Consider the following 22,331-nt stretch of genomic DNA (forward strand, 5'->3'; position numbering starts at 1 on the left):
TCTAGAATCCATCAAGTGTGTCATCCTCTCCCCAGGTGGGAAACTGTGATAGTTTTTTTTTTTTTTTTTTTTTTTCATTTATTAATTATTTACTTTCATCTGTAAGGCTAAAAAATTGTGCATTGCACTTGGAAAGGAAATGGTGGTGTTTGCATAAGAGTGTGTCCCATGATTTTGGGTTAGTTCTGAAGGAAACTTTGAGTTTATCTACATGGTACAGCAATCCGCACTTTGGGGCTCTGCTTTCTAAAGTGCAGTAACGTGTTGCACACTATTTGGTATATGTAGACTCTGTTAGTGCACACTACAAGTTCCCTAGTGTGCTTTAACATATTATGCTTGAAACAGTACTACACTGAACTGCACTTGGATCTAAACAGGCCAGTTAGTGAGCGACATGTTAGTGTGCTTCAGAAATCACAACTCCAGACTGCACACTGTCGCACCATCTAAGCCAGTGGTTCTTCTGTACCCCTAGGGGTATGCATAGGTCTTCCAGGGAGTACATCAACACATTTAGATATTCGTCTAGTTTTACAACAAGCTACAAAACAAGCACTAGCAAAGTCAGTAGAAATTAAAATTTCATACAGACAATGACTTTATACTGCTCTATATGCAATGCATGGAAATGTAAGTACAATATTTATATTCCAATTGATTTATTTTATAATTATATGGTAAAAATGAGAAAGTAAGCAACTTTTTAGTAATAGAGTGTTGTGACAATTTTGTATTTTTATGTCTGATTTTGTAAGCAAATAGTTTTTAAGTGAGGTGAAATTGGGATATGCAAGACAAATCAGACATTTGAAAGGGGGTACTCCTGAAAGGGTCGGGAAAGGTTGAGAGCCACTGATCTAGACAAGCCATTTGTCTACTGCACAAATGAGCTTTACCCCTTTCACTGCTGAAGACCCTCAATTTACACAGCAACAATTTGCAAGATTAGTACAGATCTCTGACCGAAAACAGTAGAGTTCCCTCCCAAATGCAGTTAATAGGTAATTAATTAAAATACATTTACTTTGCAATGACTGAGCACAGAAAGAAGAATCCTCAGGGGCAGCAGGGGGAAGAGAGAGGGGATGGTAAATCAAAAATTAAACCATATATTTCAATAAATAAACCATTCAAAGTGCAGATTTCTTCATTAAGTCATTTTCAAGAACAAACTGTGTTTTCAAATAAAAAGTTATGGATTTGTTTCCCTAATTCCATAAGCTTTTGAAAGAGAATTATTCACCTGACCTCAGAAGCAATTTAAAAAAAAATTTTTTTTGAAGATAACATGCAAAATGTAGGTAGAAGTAAAGTCTTCTCACAGGAAAACTTATTAACTTACATTTTGGAGTGGAAGCAGAAAGGAAGCATAAAAACTACTCTGGTCATTTTAATCTTGAATGGCATGTTAAAAGAGGAAACAAAGACAGCACCTTTCAGTTAAATTTAGCTGTTAGGAAATTCTGGAGTGTGAAAACAAGCTATGTCACTAAAACCAGAATCTTTTATTTCAAAAATAAAAGGTCAACAACTATGCATTTTTTATATTAATAGATAAATTTCATCTGTAAATTTCATTTTAATTTCGAAATATCTTTACAAACAGATTCAGGAAAATATAGTTCAAGTTACTGTATATGTCCCATATAGTTTGTCTTAAAGGAAATTAAAGCCTATATATATTATGCTGAAAGTTATAAAAATTATTATAAAAAATTATTCAAAGTTCTGGGTAAAATTTTAGCAGAGGATATCAGTTTTAAACAAAAAATGGATTTAGATTTAAGTTTTTAGCTTTGTGTTTACCATTTATGTAGGCCATATTTACTGTTGTTAAAGATACTTGTTACATAAAACACATTTTTAGTAATATAAAGCCTGGTATCTCTGGAGTGCATGGTATTTTGCACAACCTTTTTGTACCCATGACACCCAGTTGTGATTCCTTATTACAGTGTGCCTCTTTAAACCTCTTATGACTGGACCAAAATGAGATATGAAAGTCCAAAACTAGAGCTTATGAATGTCCAAGAGTGGAGGCTGCAAATGACACAGGTACTTTCACAGACATGGCAACCATGCACACTTTATAAACTTTCTGGAGCCCATAATACATATACAGAAACTGGTTTTCCACCTAACCCACTCCCAAGACTAGTCAAAGGCATCAGTAATTGACAAGTCCAAACAGAAAACATTCAGGATATTACAACTTCTGTCCCCTCTCTTTCACGTAGCTTGTGATAGTTCCTTTAAATTTCCAGAAATATTCTACTCTGGATTAACAATGTGTCCATGAAATTTCAAGAAGGTTATTTGACAAGAATACAAAGTTAGGGATGGAGGAGCAAAACTGAGCTAGTAGTAGGCTAGGAACAACCTTAACTATGGAAATACACAGTAATTCTATGTAGGGTTATCAAAGTAGTTGTGTGTCCCCAAAATAAATGAGTGATGTGCACTTTATGATGCTACATCCACGTTTTCATTTAAGTCTACTGATTTGCTAACTCAGAAAATGAAGTCTTCTACAATAGGTCTCCCAGTCACCTATAAATAAGTGAAAGTCTATTATATATACATTTCATTTTACACCACACTTAAGAATTTATGCCAACACTATCAAACTTGGCTGCAATAAAAAACAGATTTTCAGAAGTGATGAGCACTAGCCACTCTCACGGAAGACAATGAGAGCGGCAGGTTCTCAGGACTGCCGGACATCAAATCACTTAAGTTTAGACACTCGTATTTGATAATACTGACCTAAATATATGACATTTCTCCAATACACTAAAATAAGTAATGGGTTTGTAAGAACACAGACATTTTTATAGCAGCAAATAAAACAGCATATTTCTCAAAATGTAGTTATTTCAGCTTTTCACATCTTTTTAATGTAATTCATATTTTAGTTTTAATATTTTTCTTATTTATATGAAAAGTTAGAGTTAAGAGGCAGTGGAGCAGCAATTATATGTGCGTGAAAGATGTGGTTTGTAGCCCAGCATTTGCTGTAACATTAGACATGAAAAAATACTCTTCAGAGAAACTTGCCAGATTTCCCTAGGGTTGTGACTGCATATATACGTGGCTGTTAGAGACAGTAGACGATTGTTTTCCTTAACAATCAAGAAATTACCTCCAACCACTAATAAAAATTTAAATACTGGTCGTTCTGAATTATGGACTTATTGATGCAAGCAATTACATCATCATCTTTCCTCAGTCAGATAAGCAGATGACGAAGTGGGTTGCAGCCCATGAAAGCTTATGCCTGAAGAAATTTGTTAGTCTTTAAAGTGCTACAGGACTCTCGTTTTTTCAGATGAAAAATGTAGCCCATTCTTTACACCACTTTCTCTTATCATCCCCCCCCCCCCACACACACACACACACAAACTTCTATAAAACTTCAACACAAGATTTAGGTAGAAAAGGAAGAGACACTTCTAACGTTCTATGATGTATTACCAGCATGTTCAAATATGTTAAAAGATCTCATTTTCTGAGTCCATTTCCCACTCACATAGAATATTTTGGAGCCACCCAACCTGACTAATTAAGTTTCTGTTTGCGTAAAGTGCACTTTCTTTTTTTTACATAGGCAGCTTGATCAGTCTTCCATAGGTCCAGCAACATTCAAAACTAGTAAGTCTCAATATGTTTCATTCAGAGTAATAAAGAATAGACAGCACAGGTACTCTGAAAAGAAAATACCCAACATTCACCCTTTTGGTAAGCCAGGCCTACGCTCCCAAGCTTAGAACTGATAAAAGGCAAGACTGAAAAGCTGACTCTGCAACTAGACTGTACAAAAACTGGAAGTGTTTTTGCATTCACACTTCAGAGTTCTGTGTGTGGCCTCATTTGCCTAATTATTTCCTAGATAAGATTGATAAAATTTAGGTTAAGATGATCATTAATGTGGAAACATGGTTGAAAAAGGGTTTAAGAAAACGTATCTTTATAGGTTTGCTTTCACCCAAGTTTTACGTGTGCTTGGAGATGTGAGATCATCCACCTAAGAGATGGACCCATAGCCTTTATAATAAATACATCACAAATTTATTCTGTATTCATAAAAAGTCTTCTAACTATGGATCCCCACCATGGGGTATTAAGTTCACAGTCTTGAAGCCTTTGCTGCATTGGCACCTAGGTGTGGTGTGGAATTCCCTTCTCTTCACTACCCCTCAGAACATCCTTCCTCCTTTTTAACCACCATCTTAATATTCACCCACAACACTTAAAAGTGTTTTCTTGTTTGTTTGCTTGATTGCTTGTTTGGGGGAGGAGTAAAACCCTTATTAGTCCCACCCCCAACCCCTTTTTTCCAATGTACAATACAACTGTTTTGCTTTAAGAGCAGCTTTTTATTAATCATTTAGAATATCACTGTAATTATGCAGCACCTTGAGCAAGTCAGCAAGGTGATGGCATACAAACAAAATGATGAAAAATATTTAATATTCCACTTTTTAAATATGAAAAGCTATCATTACAAGATCTCTCTGGTAATTTGAAAATACCTACTTTTCAATGATTTTGTCATCAAGCTCCATTTAAATACTCTAAATAGGAAATACTGACCTTAGATGTGAGCTACAGTAAATTGCACTGGAAAGAAACCACAGGCAAAAAAAGATCAGAGATTGTTATACTTTCCACTGTAAACAACTTTTTTCCATCTCTCTGCTACAACACTGTGATTTCTACACGTTTTTGAATACTAGCTTTTCAGATGCTATAACAAAAAATGAATGATAAGACTGTGTGTGTATACATTCGCATGTGTGCGCACATGTACCTTTCAGAGAGACACATTAGTGCCATCTCTCATTTTTATTATATGTATTCTTTCTCAAATTAAAATGGAACAGATACATATATTGTACATATAAATATATAAAATCTAAAACCAGAAAAAAGCAAAATACCAACAAAAGAGAAATGACTAGACCAAAAGAGATTTTAGCCTGTCAGCTGGTCATACATGCTAGAACTATACATTATAAAAAGTATATATCAAAGGCCAGATCCTTAGTGTAAATCAGTGTAATTATACATCAGTTTACATTTGCTGAGGATCCAGCTCCAAGTGTCTATCCTGAACTATAATTACATGTACAAACTGAGGAAATCCAGCAGAAGTATGTGTACTACTGATCGCTATGAACAGAATGTTGTATTCCTGTCAAAAATGTTTATTGATCTTGTGTTCTAACATCAAGTATCTACTATGAACAATGTAATAGTGTATAGTGTATACTGTTTATACACAGTATAATTAAAATTAATTTTAATATTTAAGAGAAAAAATAAGACTCAGACAGTATTTATCATGTAGACTCACTCAATTCTTTTTACAAAATATACATTAATTTGGAGTTAAGCATCATTATTCTATCGAGGCATATAACAGCAACACTAATAACCCAAGTTATAAGTGATGGTTTGTTGGCATTCACAAGACTATTATCAACTTCATCCGTGGTCAGATATACATCAGGGATTCATAGTGTGCCGACTGCTTGTAAAAAAACAAACAAACCCTCATCTTTCACCCAGGAAGAGAGATCCCAAATCCAGAAAGTATAAACAACACGTAATACCACCCCGAGAATCACTGATGTTTAAAGATTCAGAGATTTTGCTCTCATTGGATTATATACCAGCATTAAACAGTCAACAGAATTAGCTTCCCAGTAATCCCACATTTCTTGTTAATCCTAACACAATGGCAGAGAAGGCAGCCTTCCAATTCTCTACAAAAGCCATAGCTTCATCTGTATGGAAGAATGAGGGTATTCACCCATAACTTCAACGATATGTGTCCTCAACCATAATCTGGACTCTTCTCCAGAGAGAAACATGTCACAGCAAGAAAGAATTAGGAGAATTCTCTGTTCTGTTTATATTCTAAAAAAACCAGTGGCTAAATGTCCTGGCAGCTACACGATAGCACCAGGAACCAATTTGGGTTGCCCATTAGCCATATCAAACAGGCAGCAGCAGCTCCTCTTGACACAAAAACTTCATATAAGATGAGCACAGTCTAACAGCAGCCTGCAGGAGACATGTTTCCCAGCTGTAGGGAAAAAGAAGGCAAAAGTGACATAGGTCACAGAGAGTCACTGGCACAAACCTCGGAGGAAGAAATATTCAAAGTAAGACAAGTCTAATCGATTCTAAGTTATGTACAGTATTATAAAACTTCCTTGAAGTATGATTTGATATTTTTAAATTTTTTTCTGGATAAATGGATTTATTTTCTATTTCTCCTTGTATTTGGGGTGAGTCCTCAAGGGAGGCAGGTGGGTAAACTGATGCAGCTGAAAGATCATAATGTGGGGAGACCCTCTACCATTCCGTTAATGTTGATGCTTCAAAGATTCATAACCAGTAGCACATTTCATTTGACAAAAAACTGGAACATCTTCAAGTGTTCTTTGGGACCTTGCTATCACTCTATGAAGTATCATATACGGCAAAGGAATAAATATTGCCCTAGTAGGAACCTAAATCATTGCCAAAATCATAATAGTTATTATGCAAGACTAATGCAGTTTAATCATATCAAATAATTCCAAAGCAATAATTATTGCTCCATAAGATCCACTCTCAGTAATTCTGAGAAGGAGTGAACAGGGTCACATGCTTCCTTTCATGATATCAATTAGTTTTTGTAAACCCCCTGATTTCTGGCACTATGCCACCACCTTCTGTTCTGTCTGCAGTAGAAAGCCTACAATATCCCCTGTTCATCTGACATTTACATCAGCTGTTTGCAGTGTTATTGTAGCCCTGTTGGCCCCAGGCTATTAGAGACACAAGGTGGGTAAGGTGATATCTTTTATTGGACCAACTTCTGTTGGTGAAAGAGAAAAGCTTTTGAGCTACATAAAGCTCTTCTTCATATCTGGCTATGATTAAAAGGAGTGAAATAAGTCTACTTTGATAATAAAAGGACATCCAGGAACAAACTTTTTTTGATTAAAGAATAAAATTATACAGTAGGATGATCTTTTTATATGCACACATCACTAAGAGTTTGTCTTGCAGACCTTTGTCTGCATTATTTCACTCCTAAGTTGTCTAACGATTGACAATGCCCACTTTGCTTACCAGCCAAAGCACACAAATAGGTAGAAAAGCATAAAACACTCTAGAAATGTCAATGAAAATATGACAAGCATTCACAAAACCTAGTACATTCCCTCCACTGCCTCTACTAAACAATATCTGCATGCAACAATAGCTGCAGGAGTTATCACCTTGAACTTCTATGCTTTCACAAAGTTATTTAGGAGTTTTAGATCCAGAATAAGTTTCCATCACCCAACTATCTTATGTAATCTGATCCCATGTCAATTGGAAGTGGGAGAAGCAGTACCCAAAGGGAGGCATGTGGGTAAACTGATGCAGCTGAAAGATCATAACATGGCATTGATCCAGAGCCTCAAGCACTCTGTCAAAATTGGTGCTTCAAAGATGTGGACAAAGCAGAAGTAGTGGCTGGTTTCTTTCTTTTAAACCTAGGTCTCTTCCTTTGTGGCTCAGAAGGTCTTTGGAAACCCAAGAACTGAGCTGGGTGAGATCTCTGCACTGTCTGGGATGTACTAAATTATGTTGGCTTGCAGATATGCATATGCAATTGCAATGAGACTCTAGAGTCCTTCAAGGTATGCAATGACTCGCCAGTTGTCACCACAAACAGTTCAATTCCATCAACAGTGTATTGGAGCTCCCTAGGGAATTGTGAGAGCTGAAGCCAAGATGCCCACTGCATAACCACAGTTGTTGTTTGAAGATGGAGTGCGCTGCTAGATCAGCCAGGCCTAGGGAAGATTGTAGCAAAGATCTAGACAACAGTTGACCCTTCCACTATGAAGGCCTGAAACTGCTCCTGATGCAAGAAAATGTTCAATAAAAGAACTAAATTGAGTAATTGGTATGATTGTACTTTGCCATTAGATGCCTGGTAATTCGTGATCCTAAACTGCAGGGTGGCAGATTAATAGATTTTATGGCCAAGAGGTCAAGGCACTTTTGGTTCTTGTCATATGGGGTTGCTTTCTAATCCTTTAATCATTCGTATGGCTCTTCTCTCAACTCTCTTTAACTAATACATAGTTAGTCTCTATCTTTATTTCATAATTGTCTTTTGTGATGGTTTGGAGACTATCTCTATATGACTTATGAATTCTGTTTCATATTGAGAGTTCTTTATATGTATCTGTGAAAAAATTCAGATTCTATTTTGTATGTAGGATTCTTTACCTTCTCTGTTTCCTCTTTACCTCCATGTGGGACTGAAATTTCAACAGGATAGTGGTACAGGGCTCACAACGTTTAATCTGGATGGTCCTCCATTGAGATATAATTGCTCTACATAAAAGACTGTTCCCTGCCCACAGCAACTAGTTTAGTGGGGGGGAGAGGTCACCCAGCAATGAAGTCACCTGCTTAGGCTGACCTGGAAGCCACCTGAAAAAGGAGACTAGAAGGTTATAAAGGGCAGAAGCTGTTCTATTTTCTCCCTCTTGTCAGCCATTTTTCAGCAATTTAACATGAGGGAAGCTGCTACAGGAGCCAGGTAAACCTAGAGAGGGATATGATGGCCCTCCTGCCTGAACACAGGAGGTTCCCCAAGAACTCACAAAGGAAGGGTGAGCTAGAAGAAGGGGAAACATGTAGGGTTCATTAGTTTTGTAGAGATCTGTATATTTCTTACATGACTAAGTGAAACTCAGTAATGTGTTAGTACTGAATAAAATGTCTGTGTGGATATGGACCTTTGAAGAGGTAAACCAGAAAACTCACATTTGGGTGGAGTTCTAGAGAGCGTGGGTTAAAGCTATGGGGGAGTCTGAGGAGACAGCACTGGTTCCAGGGGCTAAGCAGGGGATTGTGTGTTGTAAGCTATCAGGAGGGAGTGCCAGAGAGAGTGTCTGAGCTCTGAAGGTATGCCTATGGCTCAAAGGCTGGAGCAGTGACTGGACTCTATTCAGACTCCAGAGGCTTAAAACACATGGGGATCAAGAGACTGGAGTCACCCACAGCAATCTGGTGGGCTGCCAGCAGGATTTGTGACACATCTAACTACTTAATTTGTGTAAAAAAAGAGATAAATTTAAGACAGATGCAGTTTTAGGGAAGAGGACTGCATACAATTAGCTCCAATGACAATTTAGCTCCATTAGATTTTGTAGGTTTCACCATAAACAAGTGCTTAAAATAATTTAAAGTGAAAGCTCTGTGTTCAGATATAAAATAAATTACCTAAACTGAAAGTGATTTAAAAGTTACCATAGAATTCTAAGACGTCTTAAGATGGAAAATTATGAAAACTTGGGTGAAATAATGAAGAAATGTTATCCTTTAGACTATATAACTAATATGGTTATTCTGCATGGAGAAGGGCAGAAAAGGACTGGAGGCACACACATGGTTCATCTTAATGTTTTCTTTCCAATGAGTTCCAGCCAGCTGATAGATATGACATACCAAGTATTATAAGTGAAACTACGTTTTAAATTCTTCTCTCAAGTTCTGCCCCATCATCCCACTGATAGTGAAACAGGCTGAATAAACAACACTACAAAACTGAAAGGAATGTCCTGGGAAACTGCAAAAAGCAGTAAAAGGCATCAAATCCTTTTGCAATAAATTAATACTTATCTCCAAATATATAATTAAATTCAATGTCAATATGAAACTTACCGGCAGGGTCTATCTTTTATAAAGAAACAGAGAGTTTGTATTTCGTCATTATTTGGGCCATTACCACAACAAAAACTGAAAATTTTTATCTTAAACGTATTTAAAATCTAAAAAGGATATATGGAAATACCAAGTAAGTTATTTGCTTTTCATTTAGGTGCTCTAGTACTACAAGGATGTCAGCCATAGGAGTTTCTATATTGGACAGTTTAGTTTAGATATCTATACCTCTTTTAGCAGGTGAATGAAAAGTCATCAGTCCTCCAAATTACTTCTAATGCAAAAGCAGAATTTTTCCAGAACCCTGCTAGGTGAGTTGGCCAGCAGATCTACAAGTCAACAATCCCATTCAAAACGTTAAGGTTACCACTATGTGGCTATGGCCCTATTTTCTTAGGAGGAAAGTCTAGCAACTCAGACTGTTGCTCAATGATAAGTTTCCTATATGTGTCCTAATAATGCACTAGATGGGAGTAACTGAAAAGGAGACCGCGTGGGATTCTTGTGTTGTCTCAGCCTGAAGGAGACCAGTAACCAGAGAGGCTAACTGTAATCTTGAAGAGAGCTGCTCCCTACATAATATCCCAAGAGGCACCACATACTGGGAACCAGAAGACTCAGGAAGCAGGAAATTGCATCAGTAAGGGGAGGATCAGACCAGTCTTTGATCCAGTTGAATCTCTCAGTGGGAAGTTTTACTGGCCAAGTAGGTCAGAAAACAGGCACCAATATGGATTAAACCATGGAAAGGGTAAATAAGATCTTCCCCTAGATGGAAATGAAGCTGTGCTGCAGAATGGCTTTCAGAACCTTTGCTTTATACTTACTTCAAATTGATAGGCAGAGAAATCAGATCAGGAAATCAGAGTGAAAGAGCTCAATAGCCCTTTTCCCAACAGGCATTTAAAAAGCAAAATGGGGGGCTGAAATATGGTAATCATGTACTAGATATGCCTAAGGCCTAAATAAAAATAGAGGACCAAATGAGATATGTGGATAAAGACATGGAAATCAATCTAGATTCAACACAAGAAATCCCCCACAGTCCAAGCCTGGACATCTACACAACAATTTTATAGCCCCACAGTCCCATTAGCCTGAGTCAGCTGATACGGACGAGACACAGGTGTTTTACGGCAGTGCACACATACCTTGGGGGACCAAGACTAAATGCCCAATCCTAAAATCATAGGATCTTCATAGCTATCCAGTTGTATATAAGAGTCTGAATAGCTAATCCTAAGGCCTCTCTGAATGACGATTTCTGATACGTGATGGCAGTGGGAGCAAGTAATACAGGAAGGAGAACTTTGTTGTGTATCCCAGGTCCATTACCACCCTGGCCCATTTGTACCCTATAGGAAAAAGAACAGACGACAACTCAATACTGAGCCAACAAGATCTCCTTATGTGCTGAGAGCTTACTGTAAGGTGATGAGTCATCCCTGAACTAGAGTTTGATTAAGCCACATGCTTCGAGAGTCGTTCCTGTACTAGGCTCCAGGCAATCCACAAACCAGGAGTTGTTCTGGTGACTCAGGGCAGGTATATAAGCCTCACAGGCAAAACAGCAGCTCAGTCTGCTCAACATCATTTCATGGCTTGGAATTGTCCTCTGCTTGATAGTGGTGACAGAGTCCACAAGTTTTAGCCTGCTCCAGGCCTGTTCCTAATCCTGCTCCTCCTGCCTTGCTCTTACTCTAGCCTTATTCCAACCCTGCTCTGGACTCCTGATTCTGTATTGGACTCCTGGCTCCAAGCCTAACTCCCACTAGGCCCGACTATCCCTATCATGGTTTATGACACTTCAGACAAGTTTAGATTTACTTATCTGCTTCTGGGCATCTTAAAAACTGTAAAACCTCCTCGGCCCTTATTGCAGTATGCACTAAGGGTTGTTTCTGTGACCTTATGCTTTAATCCTGAAAAGACGTGATCCTGGACTGGAAATGTTTTCTTTGGAGCTTAAAGTTTGTTGCCATTAGAAGCACCAAGTGGTTTGTAAATATAGAAATTAAATAGATCACAAGAAAGAACTAATTAAGGATCCAAATGAAGAAGCAGTGAACACAGGGGCAATCTTAAGACTTGCAAAGGTGGCCATAGAAACTTTGGACCACAGTGAAGCCATTAGCACCAGAAGCAATATTAGAAAAAGAGACGCTTAGAGTCAGACCCACGGCTGTTTAGGGACGAGGCAGCACCTCTTCAGAAGAGATGTGCTACTATGATAGTGCTACGGGCTGACTCTCAACGGGTGCAAGCTGAAGCTGACATCACAGATGCTCTACCCAGAGCATTCCCTACCTGATCACTTCTGTGTTACGTGTAAAGATCTGAAAAGGAGATACAGGAAAATTTGTGACTGGATAGGGCATGCTGGGCTAATCTGGTGAAGCAGCCAAAGGAGTAGATGCAGGCTAGACTTGACTGAATGCACCAATATTACAGACAGGAATTTGGAGCCAGGTAGGGCCCCGAAGAAAAGGTGGGGGGTGGGGGGAGGGGAGGAGAGCTGGCCAGTTTCTAGAGATAAAACCCTTCAGGACAGGAAACTGTCTTTTCATATTTAAAGGGCAAGCACCAGTAATAAGTTGCCTCCAACTACAGAGTCAGAACTACTGGGGAGAATTTGACACCATCCTGCCTTAGAAGACAACACATTAGGTGGCTATCTATATTTTTACTACATTTTTACACTGCAGCTGCCTAGAGCTTTTCAGTCATTACTGTGTAAGGAGCTCATTAGGTTTATTGAGGTTAAACTGGTCCTGGTGGCTGCTAAGAGGAGTACTTGCAGCAAGTAAAACAGCACATGCATTACAGGTTCAGATTACCTGAAGGGAATGGTAGGTGAATCATCAACAATTCTAGTTTTACAAGTATTGAAGCCCTCTTTTTGAAGATGGGTAGTATTTCTTCATATGAGAAGTAGGATAAAAGTTTACTTTGATTTTTGTTTTTCTTTTTTTGTATCTGTGGGATACATATTTGAGGTCTGCCACCCTTAACAAAGAAAAATACATGCTTGATCTTTCCTGCATCAAGTAAAGAAGGTGCCAAAGTTAATTTGGACCCCATTTCTAAACAGTAACACAACATAAAAATAGGATCAATTAAATTGACAATTTGAAATTATAGCCTTCCTAAAGCTGCTTCTAGTACATAAGATCACAAATATTCAGGGGAAAAAATTGTAATTACTAACACTTGTTCCTCTTACAATGTGGATGACAAATTACATTTTCAAAGAAGTGTACTGTATCAAAAACTAAACTTCAGAGCTTTTTCCAATCCACTTTTGAATAAGGAAATCAGATCAAAGAAGGTACTGATGTAAAAAACCTCTCAAACAGGCTTCTAAAGCAAGACAGACAAAATGAACACAATTAAAATATAAGAATGACAGTTTGTGTTCCATACTTCATTGAATATATGATGTTTACATTCTGAGAAACCTGCTGTGTAAAAAAATTAAGCAGTAACCTACATTTCAAAAGACAGAAGTTATGATTGTGCAACATAGTATCTTCCACCCATCTCCCTGGTATGAAATGACTTTGGTCAGTTTTGTAGCCCATATACAACTGATTTATTTGCATTTCCCTTCAACATATGTCAAACTACATGTGATTTTTATCTGCAATGAACTAGCTGACTGAGCATATTGTCCCAGCGTGTGTAAAATAACTGCACATTTTATGTAGATTTGATTAAGATTAAGACAAGATTAAGAGCTTGTCTACATGGGGATGTGCAAGAAAATTAATCTGTATTAGCTAAAGGTGTGAATTAGCTGAAGTCATGAATTAAACTAAAGTCAAACTGCATTAAACCCCTGTGTGGACACACACATTCAAAATTAAAGTGGCCTTAATTAGGTTTAGTTTAAGCTTAGACTAACAATTTTGGTAAAGTTAGTAATTATCCTAAAAATAACCTACCACAGGAAATAGCAATCCATTCTACCATCTGTAAGTCACAATTAAAAATCAGAAGGATGTGAAAATGGAGTTATTGCAGAACTGGTTTGGTAACTTTAACAGTTGTTGCAAATGGACTGCTATATTAATACTAAACATTGTGACAAATACTGACAAAACCCAAGAAATTCAGTAACTCAGTTGAAATCTGGTCTTTGACTCATTCTATTATTCCTAGACGTAGTCTGAGATCAGTGTGTAGTATTACACAGCTGTAGTGTATGTTTGCTACAGCTATGTATTCACATAGATATGACACAAAAACTGTCAAATATATACCTGGGAAACATTAAGGCCCACAGTGTGCACTCAGATACATGCATACAATAACTGCAGACTTCAACAGGAGTGATGAGTATATACTTGAAGACAGATCTTGTCCTTAAGAATCTTTTCCTTATATCAGATCCATTTTTAACTGTAAAAAGTTACTTTTGTCTGTTTAAAATCAGGCCTTTACTGTAACTTTTTAGAATACATTTTTAGTTAATTATATAAAAACAGAAAAAAGATACACTACTAAAAGCCCACTTCACTTTAAAACAAGGAGAGAGGGTTTTGTTTCCACAAAATAAACCGGTCTTCTTAAATACACTTATCTCAGGGCAGAGAGGTATAAGAAATCTCTAAGCATTATAACAACAGGAAGTTACAGAAAATACTTTTAATAAAAACATACACAAGTCTTCCCGATAGAAAAGTTATTGACATGCACACAAGTAAATGAAGATTTTTTTTTTAAAAAAGAAAAAACACCATTTAAAATCCATTATGGTTTACGTGTTTTTCCCCCTCCTCCTCTCTATGAGACTCGAAGGAGTGCACACCAGACCTGGAGAAAAATGAAATTGAATTCCTGTGGCAGTGCTGAATATTTTGTAAGTAAGTTTGGGAGAGACTTACCCTGTATTGATGGAAATTATTTCTATCAGTGGGTTCTTCCGAATCTTTGGCAAATCCAGTCGTGCTCCCCCCAACCGTTTTCCATTATCCTTTTTCTGACCCAGCAGTCTCACAGAGTGACCTTCAAATGAAGCACAAAAATACAGTACATACTAAAATAAACATGAGTCCTGTCTCTTTGCTTTAATTTACTGTCCTGCACATTTCAAGCATCTGCATTTTAAAAAAATTGAAAAATGAAAAGAAAAAATAATCATTTGCCCACCAACAGAGTAATGTATAAAGGGGCATTAACCGTTAAAATAAAACACATTAAAAATCTAATTTACTTTTCTCAGCCTGTTCAATGAAAATAAACTAAAGAGCTTCATTTTCAGGCTCTCAAGCACTAGCAACACTGCAATATTTCAGTTGTAAGCATGGCAGGGTTTAAACAATTTCTACATTTTGAAAAATTTTAATACAAATTCATTTAAAAAATAATTAACTATTATGAATTGGTCTAAAAGCATATTACAGTGATTTTCAACCTTTTTTTTTCATTTGCAGACTCCTAAAAAAAGTCAAATGGAACTCTTCACTGGCTTACTACATAACAGAACCTACATTTTGGGTTTAATTTAATCTGGTTGTGTCAATTTGAGCAAAAATGCTTACTGAGTCTCTACTGCCCAGAGTGATGGTGTGTTGCACAGACTCAAAAAGAGACTCCCCCTCAGGATTGAGAATGAACTTCATAACTTACTCTCTAAGGCCACTGGTGCTCACAGAGTGTGAATTAAAAGTGATATTTTCATGCTGGGTGCTGGATGCTACACCACTCTCTCCATGTCTCCTGCCTATGGACTTATAGAGCACACATGCCAATGGTTTGCTCATCTTCAGAAGCAAAAATGAAGAGAACAAATATGTTTATAATTACAAGAAGTTGGATGTAATGCCCCAGAGTGACAAACAGGAGAACACTAATAGGTCATATGTACACAAGCCTAGAGTGGGACAGGAGTGGAAAGCAATAAAAACTCCTGGCTGGATAGCTGATGGAGGTGGGAAAAGGTTACTAGTTAAAAAAAAAAAAATATATATATATATATATATATATTCATTCATTCTTCAAGGCTATTAGAATCAGCATCGTCAGTAGAAAACAGGGGAAAGCAGGGAAGCTCTTCTTTGATAATGTATGATACCATACATATAACTTGCCATGAATATTTTTTAAAACTGTAGAATTTAAAAATATACAACTACCCTGAGAGAAAAAAAGAAACGTATTAAGTAAATAATGAAATTGCAACTGAACTAAGTCCAAAATGCTTCAGTGAAATGGATTTCAAGTTCAACTCAAATAAAAAACAAGGAGCAAGCAAGTTTACTTATTCCTACTATTCTAAGAGCCCTGCTTAGAAAATTAACTTATTCACCCATCAGTCATGGTGTCTCTCCCCTAAGGGCTTTAATCAGACATTAAGTCATTTAAGAATAATGTAGTATTCATACCCTGAATTCTTCCTATGATGTGGCAACAGAAACTCAGAATCATGCAGCTGTATTTGGCATACCAGCCCTTTTGGATTCTTAATATAAGTAAAACTTTTCAATCAAAAACTCTATTTATTGAAGAGGTGAGCAAGATCAGCATGATAATGTAATAGTTAATACTATAACAGCTATCAAAAGTCCAGTGATGCCTAGGAAAGGCATACTATTTTTGTATTAGCACATAACAGAAATTTCATTACATCCTGCTGTGAATTCACTAATATGCTGCCTTTGCTAATAACATTTGATAAATTATTCATCTCCACTATCCCATGCAAATAGCAATATCTCTGTCTAATGATACAACTAGTTATTTTCCAATCCAATGGTTCATTAAGGAGTCAGACCTAACAATATGCATTTTTTTTAATAATAATAAAAATATAGCAGTATGACATGACTAGGAATGAAACTGTGAGCAGCGTACCCCTTTTCTCTATTTCTTATAAATACTGTATATGTTCAAATATCTGAAATATATATCATAAAAATCTGAAGGAAAAAATAAATTAGCATAAATAAAGAATAGAGAGTTTACTGGTACAGTGATTTATTTATATGGGTCATTTACTTCCGAGTAGAATTCAGCAATAAGGCTATGGCTACAATACAGGATAAGTCAACATAATTTGTGTTGCACAGGGGTGTGAATTAGCCACACCCCGAGTGACATAACTTATTTCAACATAGGCACCAGTGTGGACAGCACTATGTCTGCAGGAAAGTTTCTCCCACTGACGTAGCTGCTGCCGTTCGTTAGGGATGGATTAATTAAGTCGATGGGAGAGCTCTCTCCTGTCATCTTAGAGCAGCTATACTATACTGTGGCTATACTAGACAATAAACAATAAATATGAATTAGAGAAAAGGTAGTCAATAGTGTAGATCATACATTCATGGCAACTTCATCAGAACAATATTTGAAAGTTGGGAAATCAGTTCAGTTTAAAACAAAGTTCTGAAGTAAAAACAATACTCCAGGGAAGTCAAGAAAATGCTGCTCCATCCACCCTGCTCCATCCTTCTCACTCTCCTAATATTGTCAGAGATTCCACTGGATAGAGAAACAATTATACATCCATTCTGACACATGTGCTGTTGATTCCAAACATCCTAAATCCATTCGTAAGATGGACCCAGATCTTTCTATACCCAATATAAGCAGGAAAGGTCAGTCCAGGTTCTGCCAAACAAACTGCACTGCGATACTTCATATATGCAACAAGGAAGACAACATCTTTTATGTGACAACTTTCAGGGGCCCCCACCAATAAGGAGAGGATAAGCAAAGGTAAGGGGAGCAATGTTAAGACTGATACCATAATTTAGTACTGCCAGAATGCCTATACTTTTGTGTTTTCAGTTACAATGCTCTCAATTCCTGGACATTGAAACTTTTGTTTTTCAACCTTAGCTACAAAGTTGTGACCTTCAAACCTCCTCCCCCCCCTGCAGTAAATACAACAAAGACTAGCTATTGTTTAAAACAAAAAATATAAGAATGTGTTTACTACTTGGTTTCTATTAAAAAAGCAACAGAATTTTATGAAACTGAATCCCTATATCTCTTTACATACTGCAGAACTTCCTCCTGCTGTGGTTTTTTATTTTTTGTTTGGTTTTGTTATAAACCTTACTAATAAATATTTCATCATCTCCCAAAAGAGAAAGATAAGCAACATTCCCCTAAATTAACTGACCAATGTCAGTTCTACACAGATGTCGAGCATGATGTAGAAAATAGTAGTACAAAATCACAATTATGAACACCTTAAACAGCACAAGATTAAACAGCACAAGATTATGAAAGGGGAAAAGCTGTGATCAGATTTCCTTCTAAGGTATTTCCTTTGAGTAAATTTGTCTATCTTTCTGACTCTACGGCATGGAAGTGAAGGGTAATTTTGTGAACGTTTTCCTAAACCAAGACAAGCATTTTATATGCTCAGCACAAAATATTTTGAATGAAATATGAAGTAATAAATTCAAGTACAATAATCAATGGTCTTCCATTTTAGTTATCAACCAAAAAATCCCCAAAAGTTTGTTCACAGCTAACAGCCTTGAATCAGATGACAAGATTCACACAGTGGTCACATTTTTCAAACTACCCTCTGATGTTTGGATTATAGATTCATTCTGTAATCTGTAGGAGAGTCCAGAATCTATCTATCTATCTATAGCTGAAGTAATCTCCTACACAATGATGATGATGAGAGATATATATTTCTATATATATTTATATAAGCAAACCAAAAAACAGAGTTACTTACCAGTAACTGTTGTTCTTCGAGATGTGTTGCTCACATCCATTCCCATATAGGTGAGTGAGCGCCCCGTGTACTGGTTCCCGGAACTTTTTTGCCCTTAGCAAGTCCCGTAGGGCCGGCTCAGGCGCCCCTGGAGTGCCACGCTCATGCCGCGGTATATCAGGCGCAGACGGCTCTGAGGGCCCTCAGTCCCTTCTTTCTGCCGACTCCAACAGCGGGGACAGAGAGTGCGTGTGGAATGGATATGAGCAACACATCTCAAAGAACAACAGTTACTGGTAAGTAATCCTGTTTTCTACTTCGAGTGATTGCTCATATCCATTCCCATATAGGTGATTAAATAGCCATACCTTGGAGGTGGGTAGGAGTCAGCATCGAGCTACTCTCATCAATACGGCTCTGCCGAAGTCCGTGTCCTCTCTTGCCTGCTGCACGATGGCGTAGTGCAGGGGTGGCTAACCTGCGTCTCGCAAGCCGCATGTGGCTCTTTGCTCAGACAAATGCAGCTCTCAGGAGAAGAGGGGGAGTGAAATTGAGGAGCTGCCTCTGAAATTGACAGATCAGTTGGAACTATAGGTGGGGGGGGGGGGGAAGAGAGGAGAGAGAGTGAAATTGACATGCTGCCTGAGGGCATGGTAACTGCGGCTCTTTGTTTCTCACTGGTTGGCCACCCCTGGCATAGTGGGACATGAAGGTGTGGACCGACGACCAGGTCGCTGCCTTGCAGATGTCCTGCAGGGGCACTCTTTCCAGGAAGGCCGCAGACAAAGCCTGGGCTCTGGTTGAGTGCGCTAACACTGCTCCTAGAAGCGGCACTTTCACCTGCTCATAGCAGGTCCTGATGCAGGCGGTGATCCAGGCAGAGATGCACTGGGTGGAGACAGGTGATCCCTTCATTCGATCCGCCACTGACACAAACAGCTGCGTTGACTTCCGGAACGGCCACATCCACTTGATGTAGTAGGCCAGGGCTCGTCTCACATCCAGCGAGTGCCATCTCTGCTCCTCCGCCGAACTGTGTGGTTTAGGAAAAAACACAGGGAGGAAGATATCCTGGTTATAATTAAACTGGGACGCCACCTTAGGCAGAAAGGCTTGGTGGGGTCTCAGCCGCACCTTGTCTTTATAAAAGACGGTGTAAGGGAGCTCCGAGGTCAAAGCTCTTCACTCAGAGACCCTCCTAGCCGATGTAATGGCCACCAGGAAGGCCACCTTCCACGAGAGGACGAGCAGCGGGCATGTAGACATGGGCTCGAAGGGGGGTCCCGTCAGAGCGGCGAGGACCAGGTTCAAATCCCAGGGAGGCACCGGGTCACGGACCTGCGGATACAACCTTTCCACCCCTTTAAGGAACCTGACTGACATGGGGTGGGAAAATAATGACCTCCATTCCATCGGCTGGTGGAAGGCCGAAATGGCCGCCAGGTGCACCTTCAGAGAGGCCAGAGCTAAACCCTGCAGCTTCAGATGGAGCAGGTACTCCAAAATTGCCTGTATGGGACAACAGCTTGGTGGGATACCCCAGGACTCCGCCCAACAGGTAAAGTGCTTCCACTTGGCCCGGTACACCACCTGAGTGGAAGGTTTTCTGCTACCCAGCAGAACCTGCTGGACCTGCACCGAGCAGGCTCTCTCTCCCTCCATCAGCCACAGAGTGTCCATGCTGTCAGGTGGAGGGAGTCCAGGTCCAGCAGGTGACCCTGGCCCTGGGAGAGCAGGTCGTAATGCCTCGGGAACAGCATCGGCGTGTCGACTGACAGGTACAGCAGTATACTGAACCAATGCTGTCTTGGCCAGGCTGGGGCAATCAGTATCATGTCTGCTTTGTCCCTCTTGATTTTCAAGAGGACTTTGGGCAGTAGCGGAATGGGGGGAAACGCATACACGAGGGTCCCCGTCCAATCTATGAGGAACACGTTGGAGACGGAGCCTGGCTCATGACCCTGGAGCGAGCAGACCCTGGGAACTTCCTGTTCCAGGATGACAGGAACAGGTCCAGTTGGGGATCACCCCTCTTGTGGAAAATGGAAGTCACCACCTCCGGGTGCAGTGACCAGTCGTGGCAGAGTAGAAACGACCTGCTGAGGCGGTCTGCCTCGTTGTTCCTGACCCCCGGGAGATGAGAGGTAGATATGTGGAAGTTGTGCCTCACCGCAAAGTCCCAAAGTTGAATGGCCTCCTGGCAAAGGGCCGAGAAGCGCGCCCCCCACCTTGCCTGTTCATGTAAAACATGGCTGCTGTGTTGGCCGTGAGGACCTGCACCATCCTGCCCCTCAGGAATCTGCAGAAGACCTTGCAGGCCAGACAGACCACCCTGAGCTCCCGGACATTGATATGGAGACACCTCTCCTGTGCCGGACCAGAGCCCCTGGGTGCTGAGGTCGCTGCTGATGTGGGCCCCCCAGCCCACATCCGAGGCATCCGTAATAAGAGTTATTGATGGTGCCAAGTCCCTGAAGGGAACACCTTTCAGTACCTTCCCTGGGTCCCTCCACCAATCCAGGGAGGTCAGTACCTGCGTGGGAACCATGACCACTCTGTTTAATGAGTGCCTGGCTGGTGGTTGGCGATCCTCAGATGCAGGGCCCCCATGGAATAGACCTTGCAGCCGAAAAGTTCTAGCTTTTTGTTATCCTTGTTTTTGGGGGTATTGCCCTGGGCCCCCTGCCTGTCTCGTTTGTTGGCAGCATCAACCACGAGAGTCCCCGGAGCAGGGTGGTTATATAGGAAATTAAACCCCTCTGCGGGAACATAATATTTCCTCTCGGCGCCCTTGGACGTAGGAGCAACTGAGGCAGGGGTTTGCCAGAGGGCCTTGGCCAGCTTCAAAACCCTCTCATGCACCGGCAGGGCGACTCTGGATAGCCCCCACTGACCCTGACACAAAGAGGGTGTCCTTCTCCTCAGAAAGCTCATTGAGCTCCAGGTTCAAGTTGCTGGCCACCCTCTTAGCAGTTTCTGGTATGCCTTGAAGTCAGGCAGGGGTGCCCTATGGTCCCTGGCGGCCGCATCGTCAGGGGAAGACGAGGTGGATTGTGGGAGAGGTCCCGGGGAGGGACCCTCCTGAGGGTCCGATTCATCCTCCAAGGAATGGCCCTTGTCCGGCTGGCTCGGAGGGGGCGGTGCTGGTTGGGCCATTGAGGACTGGAACAAAACCGTACCCTGGCCCATCTGGGTACCCCAGGGCCCCCAGTAGGGTCACTGCCATGGTCCTTGAGGCCACACCGGTGCCGGCAATGGTGCCGACTGGGAAGCATCCTGATGGGCGCGAGACCCTGAGCCACTGGAGTAGTGCCAACGATACTTGTGGCCCCAGCCAGCCCTCGACGACGACCTGCTCCGAGATGACGAGGAGAAACGTCGGTGCCAACGCCTGCGGTGCCGGCGGGGGGGCGAGTGGCTGGAGGAGCTGGAATGGGATCTCCACCTTGGTGTCGAGGTCTTACGCTGGCGCTTACCCCTAGGAGATCGGGAGCAGAGCCGGCTGTGACGTCTCTGCCCCGGCTCTGACTCCAAGGATCTTGACCGGTGGTGCGGTGCCATGTCCTTTGGTACAGGGATCCTCGCCAGGCTACAGCCTGGGGATTGGGAACAGTGCCGTTGAGTCTCCACCGGTGCTGGTAGTTGCACCAGGGATCTGGACCTGTGTCGCCTGTCCGCGTCGTCAGGCACCGGGATCCATGCTGGGCTGCGAGCCGGGGATTGTGATGGGTGCCAGGTTTTGTTTGGCACTGGGATTCGCTCCAGGCTGGGTGCCGGGGATTGCGATCGGTGCCGGGTTTCGTCTGGTACCGGGATCCACGCCGTGCTGCGTGACGGGGATCGAGACCGGTGCCGAGTGTGTCGGGTCAGGTCAGGTGCTGGGATCCATGCTGGGGATCGAGACAGGTGCCGAGCATGTCGG

The 22,331-nt window shown here is 40.5% G+C and overlaps 1 protein-coding gene across 1 annotated transcript in view; it reads right to left on the reverse strand.

The window, feature by feature from the left end:
• Window positions 1-22,331, reverse strand: part of CDKAL1 (CDK5 regulatory subunit associated protein 1 like 1) — a 621,365-nt gene that overhangs the window by 349,748 nt on the left and 249,286 nt on the right. The window contains exon 8 of the mRNA XM_067537586.1: window positions 14,616-14,736. Within this exon, the coding sequence (XP_067393687.1) occupies window positions 14,616-14,736 (121 nt within the window). The remainder of the gene's footprint in view (window positions 1-14,615; window positions 14,737-22,331) is intronic.

Source organism: Emydura macquarii, unplaced genomic scaffold (assembly GCF_026122565.2).
Source record: "Emydura macquarii macquarii isolate MOO-44397 ecotype Brisbane River unplaced genomic scaffold, CSIRO-AGI_Emac_v2 contig_431, whole genome shotgun sequence".
NCBI lineage: Eukaryota > Metazoa > Chordata > Testudines > Chelidae > Emydura > Emydura macquarii.